The sequence below is a fragment of the Salvelinus alpinus genome, chromosome 3 (genome assembly GCF_045679555.1).
Source record: "Salvelinus alpinus chromosome 3, SLU_Salpinus.1, whole genome shotgun sequence".
NCBI classification, from domain to species: Eukaryota; Metazoa; Chordata; class Actinopteri; order Salmoniformes; family Salmonidae; genus Salvelinus; species Salvelinus alpinus.
In genome coordinates this window covers 108,667,763-108,691,657 of record NC_092088.1, presented here as the reverse complement: position 1 = coordinate 108,691,657, position 23,895 = coordinate 108,667,763, and the positions used below count along the sequence as shown (strand labels likewise).

The 23,895-nt window shown below is 42.6% G+C and overlaps 1 protein-coding gene across 1 annotated transcript in view; it reads left to right on the top strand.

Annotated features, from left to right (window-relative positions):
• Positions 1 to 23,895, top strand: part of LOC139571675 (AT-rich interactive domain-containing protein 5B-like) — a 181,297-nt gene that overhangs the window by 98,631 nt on the left and 58,771 nt on the right. Inside the window, exon 4 of the mRNA XM_071394761.1 lies at positions 12,777 to 13,007. Within this exon, the coding sequence (XP_071250862.1) occupies positions 12,777 to 13,007 (231 nt within the window). The remainder of the gene's footprint in view (positions 1 to 12,776; positions 13,008 to 23,895) is intronic.

The following is a 23,895-nucleotide window of genomic DNA, read 5'->3' as shown; positions in this document are numbered from 1 at the left end:
CTGCTAGTGTGTTCTACTACTGCTAGTATGTTCTGCTACTGCTAGTATGTTCTACTACTGCTAGTATGTTCTACTACTGCTAGTATGTTCTACTACTGCTAGTGTGTTCTACTACTGCTAGTGTGTTCTACTACTGCTAGTGTGTTCTACTACTGCTAGTATGTTCTACTACTGCTAGTATGTTCTCCTACTGCTAGTATGTTCTACTACTGCTAGTATGTTCTACTACTGCTAGTGTGTTCTACTACTGCTAGTATGTTCTACTACTGCTAGTATGTTCTACTACTGCTAGTGTGTTCTACTACTGCTAGTATGTTCTGCTACTGCTAGTATGTTCTACTACTGCTAGTATGTTCTACTACTGCTAGTATGTTCTACTACTGCTAGTATGTTCTACTACTGCTAGTGTGTTCTACTACTGCTAGTGTGTTCTACTACTGCTAGTATGTTCTACTACTGCTAGTAAGTTCTGCTACTGCTAGTATGTTCTGCTACTGCTAGTATGTTCTGCTACTGCTAGTATGTTCTGCTACTGCTAGTATGTTCTGCTACTGCTAGTATGTTCTGCTACTGCTAGTATGTTCTACTACTGCTAGTAAGTTCTGCTACTGCTAGTAAGTTCTGCTACTGCTAGTATGTTCTGCTACTGCTAGTATGTTCTGCTACTGCTAGTATGTTCTACTACTGCTAGTATGTTCTACTACTTTTAGTGTGTTCTACTACTGCTAGTATGTTCTACTACTGCTAGTGTGTTCTACTACTGCTAGTATGTTCTACTACTGCTAGTATGTTCTACTACTGCTAGTATGTTCTACTACTGCTAGTATGTTCTACTACTGCTAGTGTGTTCTACTACTGCTAGTGTGTTCTACTACTGCTAGTATGTTCTACTACTGCTAGTATGTTCTGCTACTGCTAGTATGTTCTGCTACTGCTAGTATGTTATACTACTGCTAGTGTGTTCTACTACTGCTAGTGTGTTCTACTACTGCTAGTAAGTTCTGCTACTGCTAGTATGTTCTGCTACTGCTAGTATGTTCTGCTACTGCTAGTATGTTCTGCTACTGCTAGTATGTTCTGCTACTGCTAGTATGTTCTGCTACTGCTAGTATGTTCTACTACTGCTAGTATGTTCTACTACTGCTAGTATGTTCTACTACTGTTCTACTACTGCTAGTATGTTCTACTACTGCTAGTATGTTCTACTACTGTTCTACTACTGCTAGTATGTTCTACTACTGCTAGTATGTTCTGCTACTGCTAGTGTGTTCTACTACTGCTAGTATGTTCTGCTACTGCTAGTATGTTCTGCTACTGCTAGTATGTTCTACTACTGCTAGTATGTTCTACTACTGCTAGTATGTTCTACTACTGTTTTACTACTGCTAGTATGTTCTGCTACTGCTAGTATGTTCTACTACTGCTAGTATGTTCTACTACTGCTAGTATGTTCTACTACTGTTAGTATGTTCTGCTACTGCTAGTATGTTCTATTACTGCTAGTATGTTCTACTACTGCTAGTATGTTCTATTACTGCTAGTATGTTCTACTACTGCTAGTATGTTCTACTACCGCTAGTGTGTTCTACTACTGCTAGTAAGTTCTGCTACTGCTAGTATGTTCTGCTACTGCTAGTATGTTATACTACTGCTAGTGTGTTCTACTACTGCTAGTGTGTTCTACTACTGCTAGTAAGTTCTGCTACTGCTAGTATGTTCTGCTACTGCTAGTATGTTCTGCTACTGCTAGTATGTTCTACTACTGCTAGTATGTTCTACTACTGCTAGTGTGTTCTACTACTGCTAGTGTGTTCTACTACTGCTAGTGTGTTCTACTACTGCTAGTATGTTCTACTACTGCTAGTATGTTCTACTACTGCTAGTATGTTCTACTACTGCTAGTGTGTTCTACTACTGCTAGTGTGTTCTACTACTGCTAGTATGTTCTACTACTGCTAGTATGTTCTGCTACTGCTAGTATGTTCTGCTACTGCTAGTATGTTCTACTACTGCTAGTATGTTCTACTACTGCTAGTATGTTCTACTACTGTTCTACTACTGCTAGTATGTTCTACTACTGCTAGTATGTTCTACTACTGCTAGTATGTTCTACTACTGTTCTACTACTGCTAGTATGTTCTACTACTGCTAGTATGTTCTGCTACTGCTAGTGTGTTCTACTACTGCTAGTATGTTCTGCTACTGCTAGTATGTTCTGCTACTGCTAGTATGTTCTACTACTGCTAGTATGTTCTACTACTGCTAGTATGTTCTACTACTGTTTTACTACTGCTAGTATGTTCTGCTACTGCTAGTATGTTCTACTACTGCTAGTATGTTCTACTACTGCTAGTATGTTCTACTACTGCTAGTGTGTTCTACTACTGCTAGTGTGTTCTACTACTGCTAGTGTGTTCTACTACTGCTAGTGTGTTCTACTACTGCTAGTGTGTTCTACTACTGCTAGTATGTTCCGCTACTGCTAGTGTGTTCTACTACTGCTAGTATGTTCCGCTACTGCTAGTATGTTCTGCTACTGCTAGTATGTTCTACTACTGCTAGTATGTTCTACTACTGCTAGTATGTTCCGCTACTGCTAGTGTGTTCTACTACTGCTAGTGTGTTCTACTACTGCTAGTATGTTCTACTACTGCTAGTATGTTCTACTACTGCTAGTATGTTCTACTACTGCTAGTGTGTTCTACTACTGCTAGTGTGTTCTACTACTGCTAGTATGTTCTACTACTGCTAGTGTGTTCTACTACTGCTAGTGTGTTCTACTACTGCTAGTATGTTCTACTACTGCTAGTATGTTCTACTACTGCTAGTATGTTCTACTACTGCTAGTATGTTCTACTACTGCTAGTGTGTTCTACTACTGCTAGTGTGTTCTACTACTGCTAGTGTGTTCTACTACTGCTAGTGTGTTCTACTACTGCTAGTGTGTTCTACTACTGCTAGTGTGTTCTACTACTGCTAGTGTGTTCTACTACTGCTAGTGTGTTCTACTACTGCTAGTATGTTCTACTACTGCTAGTGTGTTCTACTACTGCTAGTATGTTCCGCTACTGCTAGTATGTTCCGCTACTGCTAGTATGTTCCGCTACTGCTAGTATGTTCTACTACTGCTAGTATGTTCCACTACTGCTAGTATGTTCCGCTACTGCTAGTGTGTTCTACTACTGCTAGTGTGTTCTACTACTGCTAGTGTGTTCTACTACTGCTAGTATGTTCTACTACTGCTAGTATGTTCTACTACTGCTAGTGTGTTCTACTACTGCTAGTGTGTTCTACTACTGCTAGTGTGTTCTACTACTGCTAGTATGTTCCGCTACTGCTAGTATGTTCTACTACTGCTAGTGTGTTCTACTACTGCTAGTGTGTTCTACTACTGCTAGTATGTTCTACTACTGCTAGTATGTTCTACTACTGCTAGTGTGTTCTACTACTGCTAGTATGTTCTGCTACTGCTAGTATGTTCTACTACTGCTAGTATGTTCTACTACTGCTAGTGTGTTCTACTACTGCTAGTGTGTTCTACTACTGCTAGTGTGTTCTACTACTGCTAGTATGTTCCGCTACTGCTAGTATGTTCTACTACTGCTAGTATGTTCTGCTACTGCTAGTATGTTCTACTACTGCTAGTATGTTCTACTACTGCTAGTGTGTTCTACTACTGCTAGTATGTTCTGCTACTGCTAGTATGTTCTACTACTGCTAGTATGTTCTACTACTGCTAGTATGTTCTACTACTGCTAGTATGTTCTACTACTGCTAGTGTGTTCTACTACTGCTAGTGTGTTCTACTACTGCTAGTATGTTCTACTACTGCTAGTATGTTCTCCTACTGCTAGTATGTTCTACTACTGCTAGTATGTTCTACTACTGCTAGTGTGTTCTACTACTGCTAGTATGTTCTACTACTGCTAGTATGTTCTACTACTGCTAGTATGTTCTACTACTGCTAGTATGTTCTACTACTGCTAGTATGTTCTGCTACTGCTAGTATGTTCTGCTACTGCTAGTATGTTCTGCTACTGCTAGTATGTTCTACTACTGCTAGTATGTTCTACTACTGCTAGTAAGTTCTGCTACTGCTAGTATGTTCTGCTACTGCTAGTATGTTCTGCTACTGCTAGTATGTTCTACTACTGCTAGTATGTTCTACTACTTTTAGTGTGTTCTACTACTGCTAGTATGTTCTACTACTGCTAGTGTGTTCTACTACTGCTAGTATGTTCTACTACTGCTAGTATGTTCTACTACTGCTAGTATGTTCTACTACTGCTAGTGTGTTCTACTACTGCTAGTGTGTTCTACTACTGCTAGTGTGTTCTACTACTGCTAGTGTGTTCTACTACTGCTAGTGTGTTCTACTACTGCTAGTGTGTTCTACTACTGCTAGTGTGTTCTACTACTGCTAGTGTGTTCTACTACTGCTAGTATGTTCTACTACTGCTAGTGTGTTCTACTACTGCTAGTATGTTCCGCTACTGCTAGTATGTTCCGCTACTGCTAGTATGTTCCGCTACTGCTAGTATGTTCTACTACTGCTAGTATGTTCCACTACTGCTAGTATGTTCCGCTACTGCTAGTGTGTTCTACTACTGCTAGTGTGTTCTACTACTGCTAGTGTGTTCTACTACTGCTAGTATGTTCTACTACTGCTAGTATGTTCTACTACTGCTAGTGTGTTCTACTACTGCTAGTGTGTTCTACTACTGCTAGTGTGTTCTACTACTGCTAGTATGTTCCGCTACTGCTAGTATGTTCTACTACTGCTAGTGTGTTCTACTACTGCTAGTGTGTTCTACTACTGCTAGTATGTTCTACTACTGCTAGTATGTTCTACTACTGCTAGTGTGTTCTACTACTGCTAGTATGTTCTGCTACTGCTAGTATGTTCTACTACTGCTAGTATGTTCTACTACTGCTAGTGTGTTCTACTACTGCTAGTGTGTTCTACTACTGCTAGTGTGTTCTACTACTGCTAGTATGTTCCGCTACTGCTAGTATGTTCTACTACTGCTAGTATGTTCTGCTACTGCTAGTATGTTCTACTACTGCTAGTATGTTCTACTACTGCTAGTGTGTTCTACTACTGCTAGTATGTTCTGCTACTGCTAGTATGTTCTACTACTGCTAGTATGTTCTACTACTGCTAGTATGTTCTACTACTGCTAGTATGTTCTACTACTGCTAGTGTGTTCTACTACTGCTAGTGTGTTCTACTACTGCTAGTATGTTCTACTACTGCTAGTATGTTCTCCTACTGCTAGTATGTTCTACTACTGCTAGTATGTTCTACTACTGCTAGTGTGTTCTACTACTGCTAGTATGTTCTACTACTGCTAGTATGTTCTACTACTGCTAGTATGTTCTACTACTGCTAGTATGTTCTACTACTGCTAGTATGTTCTGCTACTGCTAGTATGTTCTGCTACTGCTAGTATGTTCTGCTACTGCTAGTATGTTCTACTACTGCTAGTATGTTCTACTACTGCTAGTAAGTTCTGCTACTGCTAGTATGTTCTGCTACTGCTAGTATGTTCTGCTACTGCTAGTATGTTCTACTACTGCTAGTATGTTCTACTACTTTTAGTGTGTTCTACTACTGCTAGTATGTTCTACTACTGCTAGTGTGTTCTACTACTGCTAGTATGTTCTACTACTGCTAGTATGTTCTACTACTGCTAGTATGTTCTACTACTGCTAGTGTGTTCTACTACTGCTAGTGTGTTCTACTACTGCTAGTGTGTTCTACTACTGCTAGTGTGTTCTACTACTGCTAGTGTGTTCTACTACTGCTAGTGTGTTCTACTACTGCTAGTGTGTTCTACTACTGCTAGTGTGTTCTACTACTGCTAGTATGTTCTACTACTGCTAGTGTGTTCTACTACTGCTAGTATGTTCCGCTACTGCTAGTATGTTCCGCTACTGCTAGTATGTTCCGCTACTGCTAGTATGTTCTACTACTGCTAGTATGTTCCACTACTGCTAGTATGTTCCGCTACTGCTAGTGTGTTCTACTACTGCTAGTGTGTTCTACTACTGCTAGTGTGTTCTACTACTGCTAGTATGTTCTACTACTGCTAGTATGTTCTACTACTGCTAGTGTGTTCTACTACTGCTAGTGTGTTCTACTACTGCTAGTGTGTTCTACTACTGCTAGTATGTTCCGCTACTGCTAGTATGTTCTACTACTGCTAGTGTGTTCTACTACTGCTAGTGTGTTCTACTACTGCTAGTATGTTCTACTACTGCTAGTATGTTCTACTACTGCTAGTGTGTTCTACTACTGCTAGTATGTTCTGCTACTGCTAGTATGTTCTACTACTGCTAGTATGTTCTACTACTGCTAGTGTGTTCTACTACTGCTAGTGTGTTCTACTACTGCTAGTGTGTTCTACTACTGCTAGTATGTTCCGCTACTGCTAGTATGTTCTACTACTGCTAGTATGTTCTGCTACTGCTAGTATGTTCTACTACTGCTAGTATGTTCTACTACTGCTAGTGTGTTCTACTACTGCTAGTATGTTCTGCTACTGCTAGTATGTTCTACTACTGCTAGTATGTTCTACTACTGCTAGTATGTTCTACTACTGCTAGTATGTTCTACTACTGCTAGTGTGTTCTACTACTGCTAGTGTGTTCTACTACTGCTAGTATGTTCTACTACTGCTAGTATGTTCTCCTACTGCTAGTATGTTCTACTACTGCTAGTATGTTCTACTACTGCTAGTGTGTTCTACTACTGCTAGTATGTTCTACTACTGCTAGTATGTTCTACTACTGCTAGTATGTTCTACTACTGCTAGTATGTTCTACTACTGCTAGTATGTTCTGCTACTGCTAGTATGTTCTGCTACTGCTAGTATGTTCTGCTACTGCTAGTATGTTCTACTACTGCTAGTATGTTCTACTACTGCTAGTAAGTTCTGCTACTGCTAGTATGTTCTGCTACTGCTAGTATGTTCTGCTACTGCTAGTATGTTCTACTACTGCTAGTATGTTCTACTACTTTTAGTGTGTTCTACTACTGCTAGTATGTTCTACTACTGCTAGTGTGTTCTACTACTGCTAGTATGTTCTACTACTGCTAGTATGTTCTACTACTGCTAGTATGTTCTACTACTGCTAGTGTGTTCTACTACTGCTAGTGTGTTCTACTACTGCTAGTGTGTTCTACTACTGCTAGTAAGTTCTGCTACTGCTAGTATGTTCTGCTACTGCTAGTATGTTCTGCTACTGCTAGTATGTTCTGCTACTGCTAGTATGTTCTACTACTGCTAGTATGTTCTGCTACTGCTAGTATGTTCTGCTACTGCTAGTATGTTCTACTACTGCTAGTATGTTCTACTACTGCTAGTATGTTCTACTACTGTTCTACTACTGCTAGTATGTTCTACTACTGCTAGTATGTTCTACTACTGTTCTACTACTGCTAGTATGTTCTACTACTGCTAGTATGTTCTGCTACTGCTAGTGTGTTCTACTACTGCTAGTATGTTCTGCTACTGCTAGTATGTTCTGCTACTGCTAGTATGTTCTACTACTGCTAGTATGTTCTACTACTGCTAGTATGTTCTACTACTGTTTTACTACTGCTAGTATGTTCTGCTACTGCTAGTATGTTCTACTACTGCTAGTATGTTCTACTACTGCTAGTATGTTCTACTACTGTTAGTATGTTCTGCTACTGCTAGTATGTTCTATTACTGCTAGTATGTTCTACTACTGCTAGTATGTTCTATTACTGCTAGTATGTTCTACTACTGCTAGTATGTTCTACTACTGCTAGTGTGTTCTACTACTGCTAGTATGTTCCGCTACTGCTAGTATGTTCTACTACTGCTAGTATGTTCTGCTACTGCTAGTATGTTCTACTACTGCTAGTATGTTCTACTACTGCTAGTGTGTTCTACTACTGCTAGTATGTTCTGCTACTGCTAGTATGTTCTACTACTGCTAGTATGTTCTACTACTGCTAGTATGTTCTACTACTGCTAGTATGTTCTACTACTGCTAGTGTGTTCTACTACTGCTAGTGTGTTCTACTACTGCTAGTATGTTCTACTACTGCTAGTATGTTCTCCTACTGCTAGTATGTTCTACTACTGCTAGTATGTTCTACTACTGCTAGTGTGTTCTACTACTGCTAGTATGTTCTACTACTGCTAGTATGTTCTACTACTGCTAGTATGTTCTACTACTGCTAGTATGTTCTACTACTGCTAGTATGTTCTGCTACTGCTAGTATGTTCTGCTACTGCTAGTATGTTCTGCTACTGCTAGTATGTTCTACTACTGCTAGTATGTTCTACTACTGCTAGTAAGTTCTGCTACTGCTAGTATGTTCTGCTACTGCTAGTATGTTCTGCTACTGCTAGTATGTTCTACTACTGCTAGTATGTTCTACTACTTTTAGTGTGTTCTACTACTGCTAGTATGTTCTACTACTGCTAGTGTGTTCTACTACTGCTAGTATGTTCTACTACTGCTAGTATGTTCTACTACTGCTAGTATGTTCTACTACTGCTAGTGTGTTCTACTACTGCTAGTGTGTTCTACTACTGCTAGTGTGTTCTACTACTGCTAGTAAGTTCTGCTACTGCTAGTATGTTCTGCTACTGCTAGTATGTTCTGCTACTGCTAGTATGTTCTGCTACTGCTAGTATGTTCTACTACTGCTAGTATGTTCTGCTACTGCTAGTATGTTCTGCTACTGCTAGTATGTTCTACTACTGCTAGTATGTTCTACTACTGCTAGTATGTTCTACTACTGTTCTACTACTGCTAGTATGTTCTACTACTGCTAGTATGTTCTACTACTGTTCTACTACTGCTAGTATGTTCTACTACTGCTAGTATGTTCTGCTACTGCTAGTGTGTTCTACTACTGCTAGTATGTTCTGCTACTGCTAGTATGTTCTGCTACTGCTAGTATGTTCTACTACTGCTAGTATGTTCTACTACTGCTAGTATGTTCTACTACTGTTTTACTACTGCTAGTATGTTCTGCTACTGCTAGTATGTTCTACTACTGCTAGTATGTTCTACTACTGCTAGTATGTTCTACTACTGTTAGTATGTTCTGCTACTGCTAGTATGTTCTATTACTGCTAGTATGTTCTACTACTGCTAGTATGTTCTATTACTGCTAGTATGTTCTACTACTGCTAGTATGTTCTACTACCGCTAGTATGTTCTACTACCGCTAGTATGTTCTACTACTGTTAGTATGTTCTGCTACTGCTAGTATGTTCTATTACTGCTAGTATGTTCTACTACTGCTAGTATGTTCTACTACTGCTAGTATGTTCTACTACCGCTAGTATGTTCTATTACTGCTAGTATGTTCTACTACTGTTCTACTACTGCTAGTATGTTCTGCTACTGCTAGTATGTTCTGCTACTGCTAGTATGTTATACTACTGCTAGTGTGTTCTACTACTGCTAGTGTGTTCTACTACTGCTAGTAAGTTCTGCTACTGCTAGTATGTTCTGCTACTGCTAGTATGTTCTGCTACTGCTAGTATGTTCTATTACTGCTAGTATGTTCTACTACTGCTAGTATGTTCTACTACCGCTAGTATGTTCTACTACCGCTAGTATGTTCTACTACTGTTAGTATGTTCTGCTACTGCTAGTATGTTCTATTACTGCTAGTATGTTCTACTACTGTTCTACTACTGCTAGTATGTTCTGCTACTGCTAGTGTGTTCTGCTACTGCTAGTATGTTATACTACTGCTAGTGTGTTCTACTACTGCTAGTATGTTCTACTACTGCTAGTATGTTCTACTACTGCTAGTATGTTCTACTACTGCTAGTGTGTTCTACTACTGCTAGTGTGTTCTACTACTGCTAGTATGTTCTACTACTGCTAGTATGTTCTGCTACTGCTAGTATGTTCTGCTACTGCTAGTATGTTCTACTACTGCTAGTATGTTCTACTACTGCTAGTATGTTCTACTACTGTTCTACTACTGCTAGTATGTTCTACTACTGCTAGTATGTTCTACTACTGCTAGTATGTTCTACTACTGTTCTACTACTGCTAGTATGTTCTACTACTGCTAGTATGTTCTGCTACTGCTAGTGTGTTCTACTACTGCTAGTATGTTCTGCTACTGCTAGTATGTTCTGCTACTGCTAGTATGTTCTACTACTGCTAGTATGTTCTACTACTGCTAGTATGTTCTACTACTGTTTTACTACTGCTAGTATGTTCTGCTACTGCTAGTATGTTCTACTACTGCTAGTATGTTCTACTACTGCTAGTATGTTCTACTACTGCTAGTGTGTTCTACTACTGCTAGTGTGTTCTACTACTGCTAGTGTGTTCTACTACTGCTAGTGTGTTCTACTACTGCTAGTGTGTTCTACTACTGCTAGTATGTTCCGCTACTGCTAGTGTGTTCTACTACTGCTAGTATGTTCCGCTACTGCTAGTATGTTCTGCTACTGCTAGTATGTTCTACTACTGCTAGTATGTTCTACTACTGCTAGTATGTTCCGCTACTGCTAGTGTGTTCTACTACTGCTAGTGTGTTCTACTACTGCTAGTATGTTCTACTACTGCTAGTATGTTCTACTACTGCTAGTATGTTCTACTACTGCTAGTGTGTTCTACTACTGCTAGTGTGTTCTACTACTGCTAGTATGTTCTACTAGGTGATGACGGGGAACAGAAGCGTGTCTTAATGCTGTCTTACCACCAGTATTGTTGCTACTGCTTGGACCTCTCTCTCTCTCTGTTATAGAACATGTCTCTCCTCTGTCCCTCTAGGTGATGACGGGGATCAGAAGCCTGTCCTAATGCTGTCTTACCACCAGTATTGTTGCTACATATACTCTGTACTGGGTTTCTGTCTGTCTTTATCCGTGTTGTTAATCCCTGTCTGTCTTTCTCTCCTCTGTCTCTCTAGGTGATGACGGGGAACAGAAGCGTGTCTTAATGCTGTCTTACCACCAGTATTGTTGCTACTGCTTGGACCTCTCTCTCTCTCTGTTATAGAACATGTCTCTCCTCTGTCCCTCTAGGTGATGACAGGGACCAGAAGCGTGTCTTAATGCTGTCTTACCACCAGTATTGTTGCTACATATACTCTGTACTGGGTTTCTGTCTGTCTTTATCCGTGTTGTTAATCCCTGTCTGTCTTTCTCTCCTCTGTCTCTCTAGGTGATGACGGGGAACAGAAGCGTGTCTTAATGCTGTCTTACCACCAGTATTGTTGCTACATATACTCTGTACTGGGTTTCTGTCTGTCTTTATCCATGTTGTTAAAAACTTCTTCAGGCTGCAAGCCCGACACCGGTACACTTATGACAACATCCAGCTCAAGTGCAGGGCGCGAAATTCAAAATATATTTTTTAGAAATATTTAACTTTCACACATTAACAAGTCCAATACAGCATTTGAAAGATAAACATCCTGTGAATCCAGCCAACATGTCCGATTTTTTTAATGTTTTACAGCGAAAACACCACGTATATTTATGTTAGCTCACCACCAAATACAAAAAAGGACAGACATTTTTCACAGCACAGGTAGCATGCACAAAGCCAACCTAACTAACCAAGATCCAACCAAACTAACCAAGAAACAACTTCATCAGATGACTGTCCTATAACATGTTACACAATAAATCTATGTTTTGTTCGAAAAATTTGCATATTTGAGGTATAAATCAGTTTTACATTGCTGCTACCATCACAGCTACCGTCAGAAATAGCACCGAAGCAACCAGAGTAATTACAGACACCAACGTCAAATACCTAAATACTCATCATAAAACATTTCTGAAAAATATATGGTGTATAGCAAATGAAAGACAAAGATCTTGTGAATACAGCCAATATTTCCGATTTTTTAAGTGTTTTACAGCAAAAACACAATATAGCGTTATATTAGCTTACTACAATAGCTAACACACAACAGCATTGATTCAAGGCAAACGGTAGCGATAGCACAGTTCGACAGATATATGAAATAGCATCATAAAATGGGTCCTACTTTTGGTGATCTTCCATCAGAATGTTGTACAAGGGGTCCTTTGTCCAGAACAGTCGTTGTTTGGGTTTAGAACATCGTTTTTCCTTCTTGAATTAGCAAGCACACTGGCCAAGTGGCGCGAAGGTCTCCATCCTGAACAAAGGGACACAACGCAACACGCCTAACTTCCCGAAAAAATTTCAATAATCTAATAAAACTATATTGAAAAAACATACTTTACGATGATATTGTAACATGTATCAAATAAAATCAAAGCCGGAGATAGTATTCGCCTATAACGACAGCTTTCCAGAAGGCAATTCCAGGTCCAACTTCGCGCTTTTCAGAAAACAGGAAATGGCGGACACGTCATTCCAAGAGGATTTATTCCACCTCAGACCAAGATAATCACTTCATTTCTTCTCTCACTTCCTCTTGACATCTAGGGGAAGGTGTATGATGTGCATGTATACTAATACGTATCATGCCCATTTATAGGCAAGCCCTTGAACAGAGACCTCGATTTCAGAAATCTCACTTCCTGTCAGGAAGTGGGCTGCAGAATGAGTTCTGTTTCACTCAGAGAAAAAATTCACACGGTTTTAGAAACTAGAGAGTGTTTTCTGTCCAATAGTAATAATAATATGCATATTGTACGAGCAAGAATTGAGTACGAGGCCGTTTGAAATGGGCACCTTTTTCCAAGTTACTCAATACTGCCCCTGCAGCCATAAGATTAATTAATCCCTGTCTGTCTTTCTCTCCTCTGTCTCTCTAGGTGATGACGGGGAACAGAAGCGTGTGTCGGTGCTGTCTTACCCCCAGTATTGTCGCTACCGTTCCCTATTGGCCCGGCTGAAAGAAAGACCCGCCTCCCTCCTCACCTCACAGGTGGTTCTGGCCCTGGGAGGCGTGACCTCACTCACAGACCACACCCACATCCTGTACTGCAGGGACACCTTTGAACACCCCACCCTCATCGACAACGACAGTGTCTGTGACGAGTTGGGTGAGTTCCTGAAATATTACTACCCCTGTACTGAAATACCCCTGTACTGAAATACCCCTGTACTGAGATACCCCTGTACTGAGATACCCCTGTACTGAGATACCCCTGTACTGAGATACCCCTGTACTGACATACCCCTGTACTGACATACCCCTGTACTGACATACCCCTGTACTGACATACCCCTGTACTGAGATACCCCTGTACTGAAATACCCCTGTACTGAAATACCCCTGTACTGAGATATCCCTGTACTGAAATACCCCTGTACTGAAATACCCCTGTACTGAGATACCCCTGTACTGATATATCCCTGTACTGAAATACCCCTGTACTGAGATACCCCTGTACTGATATACCCCTGTACTGAGATACCCCTGTACTGAGATACCCCTGTACTGAAATACCCCTGTACTGAAATACCACCCTGTTGTACTGATATGCTCTGTCCTGTCGAGTGGTGACACTGTTCTCCACACTGACCCTGCTTGTCACTTCCTGCTTTTGAGTAGGAAAATCACCAATGTTATTAACATGGGCTGATGTTTCCATGGCACTGAGCCCAAAGCCACTGTATGTTACTGATACTGATGGTCCACATGATGGGGATGGTAGTGCACTAAATAGGGAATAGGGTGTCAGTTGGTTACTGATACTGATGGTCCACATGATGGGGATGGTAGTGCACTAAATAGGGAATAGGGTGTCAGTTGGTTACTGATACTGATGGTCCACATGATGGGGATGGTAGTGCACTAAATAGGGAATAGGGTGTCAGTTGGTTACTGTTGGAAGCAGATCCCTGTTAGGGCTGATTAGCACAGCCTGCCTGGTCTCCTTCAGGTCCTCCCACATCAACATTCTATAATGCCTTGAGGGCTGATTAGCACAGCCTGCCTGGTCTCCTTCAGGTCCTCCTGCATCAACATTCTATAATGCCTTGAGGGCTGATTAGCACAGCCTGCCTGGTCTCCTTCAGGTCCTCCTGCCTCAACATTCTATAATGCCTTGAGGGCTGATTAGCACAGCCTGCCTGGTCTCCTTCAGGTCCTCCCTGCCTCAACATTCTATAATGCCTTTAGGGCTGATTAGCACAGCCTGCCTGGTCTCCTTCAGGTCCTCCCACCTCAACATTCTATAATGCCTTGAGGGCTGATTAGCACAGCCTGCCTGGTCTCCTTCAGGTCCTCCTGCATCAACATTCTATAATGCCTTGAGGGCTGATTAGCACAGCCTGCCTGGTCTCCTTCAGGTCCTCCTGCCTCAACATTCTATAATGCCTTGAGGGCTGATTAGCACAGCCTGCCTGGTCTCCTTCAGGTCCTCCTGCATCAACATTCTATAATGGCTTGATGGCTGATTAGCACAGCCTGCCTGGTCTCCTTCAGGTCCTCCTGCCTCAACATTCTATACTGCCTTGAGGGCTGATTAGCACAGCCTGCCTGGTCTCCTTCAGGTCCTCCCTGCATCAACATTCTATAATGCCTTGAGGGCTGATTAGCACAGCCTGCCTGGTTTCCCTCAGGTCCTCTTGCCTCAACATTCTATAATGTCTTGGGGCTGATTAGCACAGCCTGCCTGGTCTCCTTCAGGTCCTCCTGTCTCAACATTCTATAATGCATTGAGGGCTGATTAGCACAGCCTGCCTGGTCTCCTTCAGGTCCTCCTGTCTCAACATTCTATAATGCATTGAGGGCTGATTAGCACAGCCTGCCTGGTCTCCTTCAAGTCCTCCTGCCTCAACATTCTATAATGACATCACACAGCTATGATCACGGCAGTTTGAATGTATTAGTTCTGGAGGTTGAAGCTCATCCTTCAACTAATACATTCAAACTGCCGTCAGCATAGTTACTGTAACCGTCTGTAAACGTGTGTTGTTTCTCCAACATGAAGGAAGATCTTACCATGTTAGTTGTGTGTGTGTTATTTGTATTGTATAGTGATATTAGCATGTCATTAGTGTGATATTGATATATTACCAGATCATCCTCTGGTTAGGTACAGGAGACTAAAGGGTTAACCAGGAGACTAAAGGGTTAACCAGATCATTCTCTGGTTAGGTACAGGAGACTAAAGGGTTAACCAGAACATTCTCTGGTTAGGTACAGGAGACTAAAGGGTTAACCAGAACATTCTCTGGTTAGGTACAGGAGACTAAAGGGTTAACCAGAACATTCTCTGGTTAGTTACAGTAGACTAAAGGGTTAACCAGAACATTCTCTGGTTAGGTACAGGAGACTAAAGGGTTAACCAGAACATTCTCTGGTTAGGTACAGGAGACTAAAGGGTTAACCAGAACATTCTCTGGTTAGTTACAGGAGACTAACGGTTTAACCAGGAGACTAAAGGGTTAACCAGAACATTCTCTGGTTAGTTACAGTAGACTAAAGGTTTAATGCTACTGCAGCAGCAGCTGCTGCCTATAGCTGGTCTTCAGACTGGGATCCCAATCAGACAAGGAGAACAAGAAACAACTTTACAACACACACAATGGAAATGGATTTCAGATGGTGTACATGAAGACAGGAACATTTCTGGACCGTGTCCATATTCTGTTTGGAACGTGTTCTGTAGGACTTTGTTGTCATGATAAAGGGAGATGTGAGCAGGGCTTGACTGTCCCGACTGCCCCGATGGACTCCCTCCGGAGGGGTTTAAACAGTGTTTGGCTAGGGGGTAACAGAATCCAACAACTGTGTCAGGACTGATCTCAGCAGTATGAAGTCATTATTCATGTTACAGTACTTCACCACACGCTGGGGTTCTTCCAAAGAACACATTTCATTCTAGAACACATCAGACACCCTGAGGGAATCTTCTTTATGTTCAGAATGATGGTTAGTTGGCCGGAAATCTGCTGCATTTAGAGTGGCCATTTACTTCCAGCTGCAGTAACAGTCGTGCGTCCTAAATGGTATCCCATTCCCTATTTAGTACACTACCCTATAGGCCCTGGTCAACAGTAGTGCACTACCCTATAGACCCTGGTCTACAGTACTCCACTACCCTATAGGCCCTGGTCTAAAGTAGTGCACTACCCTATGGGCCCTGGTCTAAAGTAGTCCACTACCCTGGTCTACAGTACTCCACTAGGCCCTGGTCAAAAGTAGTGCACTACCCTATAGACCCTGGTCTACAGTATTCCAATACCCTATAGACCCTGGTCTACAGTAGTCCACTACCCTGGTCTACAGTAGTCCACTACCATATAGACCCTGGTCTACAGTACTCCACTACCCTATATGCCCTGGTCAACAGTAGTCCACTACCCCATGGGCCCTGGTCAACAGTAGTGCACTACCCTATGGGCCCTGGTCAACAGTAGTGCACTACCCTATGGGCCCTGGTCAACCGTAGTGCACTACCCTATGGGCCCTGGTCAACAGTAGTGCACTACCCTATGGGCCCTGGTCAACAGTAGTGCACTACCCTATGGGCCCTGGTCTAATGTAGTGCACTACCCTGTGGGCCCTGGTCAACAGTAGTGCACTACCCTATGGGCCCTGGTCAACAGTAGTGCACTACCCTATGGGCCCTGGTCAACAGTAGTGCACTACCCTATGGGCCCTGGTCAACAGTAGTGCACTACCCTATATGCCCTGGTCAACAGTAGTGCACTACCCCATGGGCCCTGGTCAACAGTAGTCCACTACCTTATAGACCCTGGTCAACAGTAGTCCACTACCTTATAGACCCTGGTCTACAGTAGTGCACTACCCTATGGGCCCTGGTCTAATGTAGTGCACTACCCTATATGCCCTGGTCAACAGTAGTGCACTACCCCATAGGCCCTGGTCAACAGTAGTCCACTAGCCCATGGGCCCTGGTCAACAGTAGTCCACTAGCCCATGGGCCCTGGTCAACAGTAGTCCACTAGCCCATGGGCCCTGGTCAACAGTAGTCCACTAGCCCATGGGCCCTGGTCAACAGTAGTCCACTAGCCCATGGGCCCTGGTCAACAGTAGTCCACTAGCCCATGGGCCCTGGTCAACAGTAGTCCACTAGCCCATGGGTCCTGGTCAACAGTAGTCCACTAGCCCATGGGCCCTGGTCAACAGTAGTCCACTAGCCCATAGGCCCTGGTCAACAGTAGCCCACTACCCTATAGGCCCTGGTCAACAGTAGTCCACTAGCCCATGGGCCCTGGTCAACAGTAGCCCACTACCCTATAGGCCCTGGTCAACAGTAGCCCACTACCCTATAGACCCTGGTCAACAGTAGTCCACTAGCCCATAGGCCCTGGTCAACAGTAGTCCACTACCCCATGGGCCCTGGTCAACAGTAGCCCACTACCCTATGGACCCTGGTCAACAGTAGTCCACTAGCCCATAGGCCCTGGTCAACAGTAGTCCACTACCCTATGGACCCTGGTCAACAGTAGTCCACTAGCCCACGGGCCCTGGTCAACAGTAGTCCACTAGCCCATGGGCCCTGGTCAACAGTAGTCCACTAGCCCATGGGCCCTGGTCAACAGTAGTCCACTAGCCCATGGGCCCTGGTCAACAGTAGCCCACTACCCTATGGACCCTGGTCAACAGTAGTCCACTAGCCCATGGGCCCTGGTCAACAGTAGTCCACTAGCCCATGGGCCCTGGTCAACAGTAGTCCACTAGCCCATGGGCCCTGGTCAACAGTAGTCCACTAGCCCATGGGCCCTGGTCAACAGTAGTCCACTAGCCTATAGGCCCTGGTCAACAGTAGTCCACTAGCCTATGGGCCCTGGTCAACAGTAGTCCACTAGCCTATAGGCCCTGGTCAACAGTAGTCCACTAGCCCATGGGCCCTGGTCAACAGTAGTCCACTAGCCCATAGGCCCTGGTCAACAGTAGTCCACTACCCTATGGGCCCTGGTCAACAGTAGTCCACTAGCCCATGGGCCCTGGTCAACAGTAGTCCACTAGCCCATAGGCCCTGGTCAACAGTAGTCCACTACCCTATGGGCCCTGGTCAACAGTAGTCCACTAGCCTATAGGCCCCGGTCAACAGTAGTCCACTAGCCTATAGGCTCTGGTCAACAGTAGTCCACTAGCCTATAGGCCCTGGTCAACAGTAGTCCACTACCCTATGGGCCCTGGTCAACAGTAGTCCACTAGCCCATGGGCCCTGGTCAACAGTAGTCCACTAGCCCATGGGCCCTGGTCAACAGTAGTAAACTAGCCCATGGGCCCTGGTCAACACTAGTCCACTAGCCCATGGGCCCTGGTCAACACTAGTCCACTAGCCCATGGGCCCTGGTCAACAGTAGTCCACTAGCCTATAGGCCCTGGTCAACAGTAGTCCACTACCCTATGGGCCCTGGTCAACAGTAGTCCACTAGCCCATGGGCCCTGGTCAACAGTAGTCCACTAGCCCATGGGCCCTGGTCAACAGTAGTCCACTAGCCCATGGGCCCTGGTCAACAGTAGTGCACTAGCCCATGGGACCTGGTCAACAGTAGTCCACTAGCCCATGGGCCCTGGTCAACAGTAGTCCACTAGCCCATGGGCCCTGGTCAACAGTAGTGCACTAGCCCATGGACCCTGGTCAACAGTAGTCCACTAGCCCATGGGCCCTGGTCAACAGTAGTGCACTAGCCCATGGGCCCTGGTCAACAGTAGTGCACTAGCCCATGGGCCCTGGTCAACAGTAGTCCACTAGCCCATGGGCCCTGGTCAACAGTAGTCCACAATCCCATGGGCCCTGGTCAACAGTAGTCCACTAGCCCATGGGCCCTGGTCAACACTAGTCCACTAGCCCATGGGCCCTGGTCAACACTAGTCCACTAGCCCATGGGCCCTGGTCAACAGTAGTGCACTAGCCCATGGGCCCTGGTCAACAGTAGTCCACTAGCCCATGGGCCCTGGTCAACAGTAGTCCACAATCCCATGTGCCCTGGTCAACAGTAGTCCACTAGCCCATGGGCCCTGGTCAACAGTAGTCCACTAGCCCATGGGCCCTGGTCAACAGTAGTCCACTAGCCCATGGGCCCTGGTCAACAGTAGTGCACTAGCCCATGGGCCCTGGTCAACAGTAGTCCACTTTAGGGTAGGGTTAGTGTAGGGTTATGAGTTGGGTTAGGGTTAGGGGTTGGGGTTAGTGGTTAGAGAGTGGTTGTTAAATGACAGTCAGCTTCACACAGAGAGAGGTTGGGCAGCTGACAGTCAGCCTTAGTATTATAAGTTAAAACACACCATTATAAAACACACCTTTATAAGTTAGTACAACACACCTTTATAAGTTAATAAAACACACCATTATAAGTTAGTAAAACACACCATTATAAGTTAGTAAAACACACCTTTATAAGTTAATAAAACACACCATTATAAGTTAGTAAAACACACCATTATAAGTTAGTAAAACACACCATTATAAGTTAGTAAAACACACCTTTATAAGTTAATAAAACACACCATTATAAGTTAGTAAAACACACCTTTATAAGTTAGTAAAACACACCTTTATAAGTTAATAAAACACACCATTATAAGTTAGTAAAACACACCTTTATAAGTTAGTAAAACACACCTTTATAAGTTAATAAAACACACCTTTATAAGTTAGTAAAACACACCTTTATAAGTTAATAAAACACACCATTATAAGTTAGTAAAACACACCTTTATAAGTTAGTAAAACACACCTTTATAAGTTAATAAAACACACCATTATAAGTTAGTAAAACACACCATTATAAGTTAGTAAAAACACCATTATAAGTTAGTAAAACACACCATTATAAGTTAGTAAAACACACCATTAAAAGTTTGTAAAATACACCATAAAAATTTAGTAAAACACCATTATAAGTTAGTAAAACACCATTATAGGTTAGTAAAAAACACCATTAAAAGTTAGTAAAAACACCATTCTAAGTTAGTAAAAACACCATTCTAAGTTAGTAAAACACCATTCTAAGTTAGTAAAAACACCATTCTAAGTTAGTAAAACACCATTCTAAGTTAGTAAAACACCATTCTAAGTTAGTAAAACACCATTCTAAGTTAGTAAAACACCATTCTAAGTTAGTAAAAACACCATTCTAAGTTAGTAAAACACCATTCTAAGATAGTAAAACACCATTCTAAGTTAGTAAAAACACCATTCTAAGTTAGTAAAACACCATTCTAAGTTAGTAAAACACCATTCTAAGTTAGTAAAAACACCATTCTAAGTTAGTAAAACACCATTCTAAGTTAATAAAACACCATTCTAAGTTAGTAAAACACCATTCTAAGTTAGTAAAACACCATTCTAAGTTAGTAAAACACCATTCTAAGTTAGTAAAAACACCATTCTCAGTTAGTAAAACACCATTCTAAGTTAGTAAAACACCATTCTAAGTTAATAAAACACCATTCTAAGTTAGTAAAACACCATTCTAAGTTAGTAAAACACCATTCTAAGTTGGTAAAACACCATTCTAAGTTAGTAAAAACACCATTCTCAGTTAGTAAAACACCATTCTAAGTTAGTAAAACACCATTCTAAGTTAGTAAAACGCCATTCTAAGTTAGTAAAACACCATTCTAAGTTAGTAAAACACCATTCTAAGTTAGTAAAAACACCATTCTAAGTTAGTAAAACACCATTCTAAGTTAGTAAAACACCATTCTAAGTTAGTAAAACACCATTCTAAGTTAGTAAAACACCATTCTAAGTTAGTAAAACACCATTCTAAGTTAGTAAAACACCATAGCAGCACGTTCTGCTCTTCATTGTAATCAGAGGGCTGATATAAATACTATTCATGCCAGTCTCTCTTGGCTAAGAGTTGAGGAGAGACTGACTGCATCACTTCTTCTTTTTATGAGAAACATTAACGTGTTGAAAATCCCAAATTGTTTGCATAGTCAACTTACACACAGCTCTGTCACACACACTTATCCCACCAGACATGCCACCAGGGGTCTCTTCACAGTCACCTTACACACAGCTCTGTCACACACACTTATCCCACCAGACATGCCACCAGGGGTCTTTTCACAGTCCCCAAATCCAGAACAAATTCAAGAAAGCGTACAGTATTATATAGAGCCCTTATTGCATGGAACATCCTTCCATCTCATGTTGCTCAAATAAAAAGCAAACCTGGTTTCAGAAAACAGATAAAGCAACACCTCGCGGCACAACGCCTCTCCCCTATTGGACCTGGATAGTTTGTGTGTATGTATTGATATGTGGGCTACGTGTGCCTTTTTAGAAATGTTTTATGTAGTTCTGTTCTTGTCTATTAATGTTCTGTATTATGTCATGTTTCATGTTCTGTGTGGAACCCCAGGAAGAGTAGCTGCTGCTTTTGCAACAGCTAATGGGGATCCTAATAAAATACCCCCAAAAATACCAATTATATGTTAGTAAAAAATACCATTATCCAAATGTTCAAACAACACCATTCTACATTACTGTACTAAAAACTCCCAGGGGGCCTAGCATTACCTATTGGCTTCTGACTCTCTCATCCAGATGTTCACACTATTACAGAGAGACTCTCTCCCATACCGCCATCCAGATGTTCACACTACTACAGAGAGAGCTGCCTGCCAGGAAGAGCCTTGACACATAGCGCTGAGTGGGTTAAGAGCAGAGTGGGGAGGGAGGGGGGAAGGGAGGGAGGGGGGGGGGGTGGAGGGGAGGGAGGGGGACATTCAGAGACTTGTCTGGAAGCCACTTCTGCATTGTCTTGGCTGTGTGCGTTTCGTCAAGGACCTCTTTGTACTTTTCTCTCTTCATCTTTCCCTCGATCCTGACTACTCTTCCAGTCCCTGCCGCTGAAAAACATCCCCACAGCATGATATTGCCATCACCATGCTTCTCCGTAAGGATGGTTCCAGGTTTCCTCCAGATGTGACACTTGGCATTCAGGCCAAAGAGTTCAATCTTGGTTTCATCAGACCAGAGAATCTTGTTTCTCCTGGTCTGAGAGTCTTTAGGTGCCTTTTAGCAAACTCCAAGCGGGCTGTCATGTACCTTTTACTGAGGAGTGGCTTCCGTCTGGCCACTCTACCATAAAGGCCCGATTGGTGGAGTGCTGCAGAGATGGTTGTCCTTCTGGAAGGTTCTCCCATCTCCACAGAGGAACTCTGGAGCTCTGTCAGAGTGACCATTGGGTTCTTGGTCATCTCCCTGACCAAGGCCTTTCTCCCCGGATTGCTTAGTTTGGCCGGGTGGCCAACTCTAGGAAGAGTCTTGGTGGTTCCAAACTTCTTACATTTAAGAATGATGGAGGCCATTGTGTTCAAAGCTGCAGGCATTTTTTGGTACCCTTCCCCAGATCTGTGCCTCGACACAATACTGTCTCGGAGTCAACTGTGGGATCTTATATAGACAGATGTGGGCATTTTCAAATCATGTCCAATCAATAGAATTTACCACAGGTGGACTCCAATCAAGTTGTAGAAACATCTCAAGGATAATCAATGGAAACAGGATGCACCTGAGCTCAATTTCAAGTCTCATAGCAAAGGGTCTGAATACTTATGGAAATAAGGTATTTCTGTTTTTTTATACATTTGCAAAGAAATGTCTAAAAACCTGTTTTCGTTTTGTCATTGTGGAGTATTGTGTATTGTATTGTGAAAAAAAGTAATTGAATCCATTTTAGAATAAGGCTGTAATGTAACAGAATGTGTAAAAAGTCAAGGGGTCTGAATACTTTCCGAAGGCCCTGTATGTCCGTCCTACTTAGGACCCTGGTCCAATGGTCTCTGGTCAAAACATATTGCACTATATAGGGAACGGGAGGTCCTTTGGGAGGTAACCAGAGGATGACAATAGTAGTTTGACTCTGTGATCATATGTATAACAACACAGTTCTGAGATCAGGTGTACAACCCAGCCCTCTACAACCCTCTATAACCCTCTATAACCCTCTATAACCCTCTATAACCCTCTATAACACTCTACAACCCTCTATAACACTCTACAACCCTCTATAACACTCTATAACCCTCTATAACCCTCTATAACCCTCTATAACCCTCTACAACCCCCTATAACTCTCTATAACCCTCTACAACCCAGCCCTCTATAACCCTCTGTAACCCTCTATAACACTCTACAACCCTCTATAACACTCTATAACCCTCTATAACCCTCTATAACCCTCTACAACCCCCTATAACCCTCTATAACCCTCTATAACCCTCTACAACCCTCTATAACCCTCTATAACCCTATATAACCCTCTACAACCCTCTATAACCCTATATAACCCTCTACAACCCTCTATAACCCTATATAACCCTCTATAACCCTCTACAACCCTCTATAACCCTATATAACCCTCTATAACCCTCTACAACCCTCTACAACCCCCTATAACCCTCTATAACCCTCTACAACCCTCTATAACCCGCTATAACCCTCTACAACCCTCTATAACCCTATTTAACCCTCTATAACCCTCTACAACCCTCTATAACCCTCTATAACCCTCTACAACCCTCTACAACCATCTACAACCCTCTATAACCCTATATAACCCTCTACAACCCTCTACAACCCTCTACAACCCTCTACAACCCTCTATAACCCTCTATAACCCTCTATAACCCCCTATAACCCTCTATAACCCTCTATAACCCTCTATAACCCTCTACAACCCTCTATAACCCTTTATAACTCTATATAACTCTCTATAACCCTCTATAACCCCCTATAACCCTCTATAACCCTCTATAACCCCCTATAACCCTCTATAACCCTCTACAACCCTCTACAACCCTCTATAACCCCCTATAACCCTCTATAACCCTCTACAACCCTCTATAACACTCTATAACACTCTACAACACTCTACAACCCTCTATAACACTCTACAACCCTCTACAACCCTCTATAACACTCTATAACCCTCTATACCCTCTATAACCCTCTACAACACTCTATAACCCTCTATAACCCT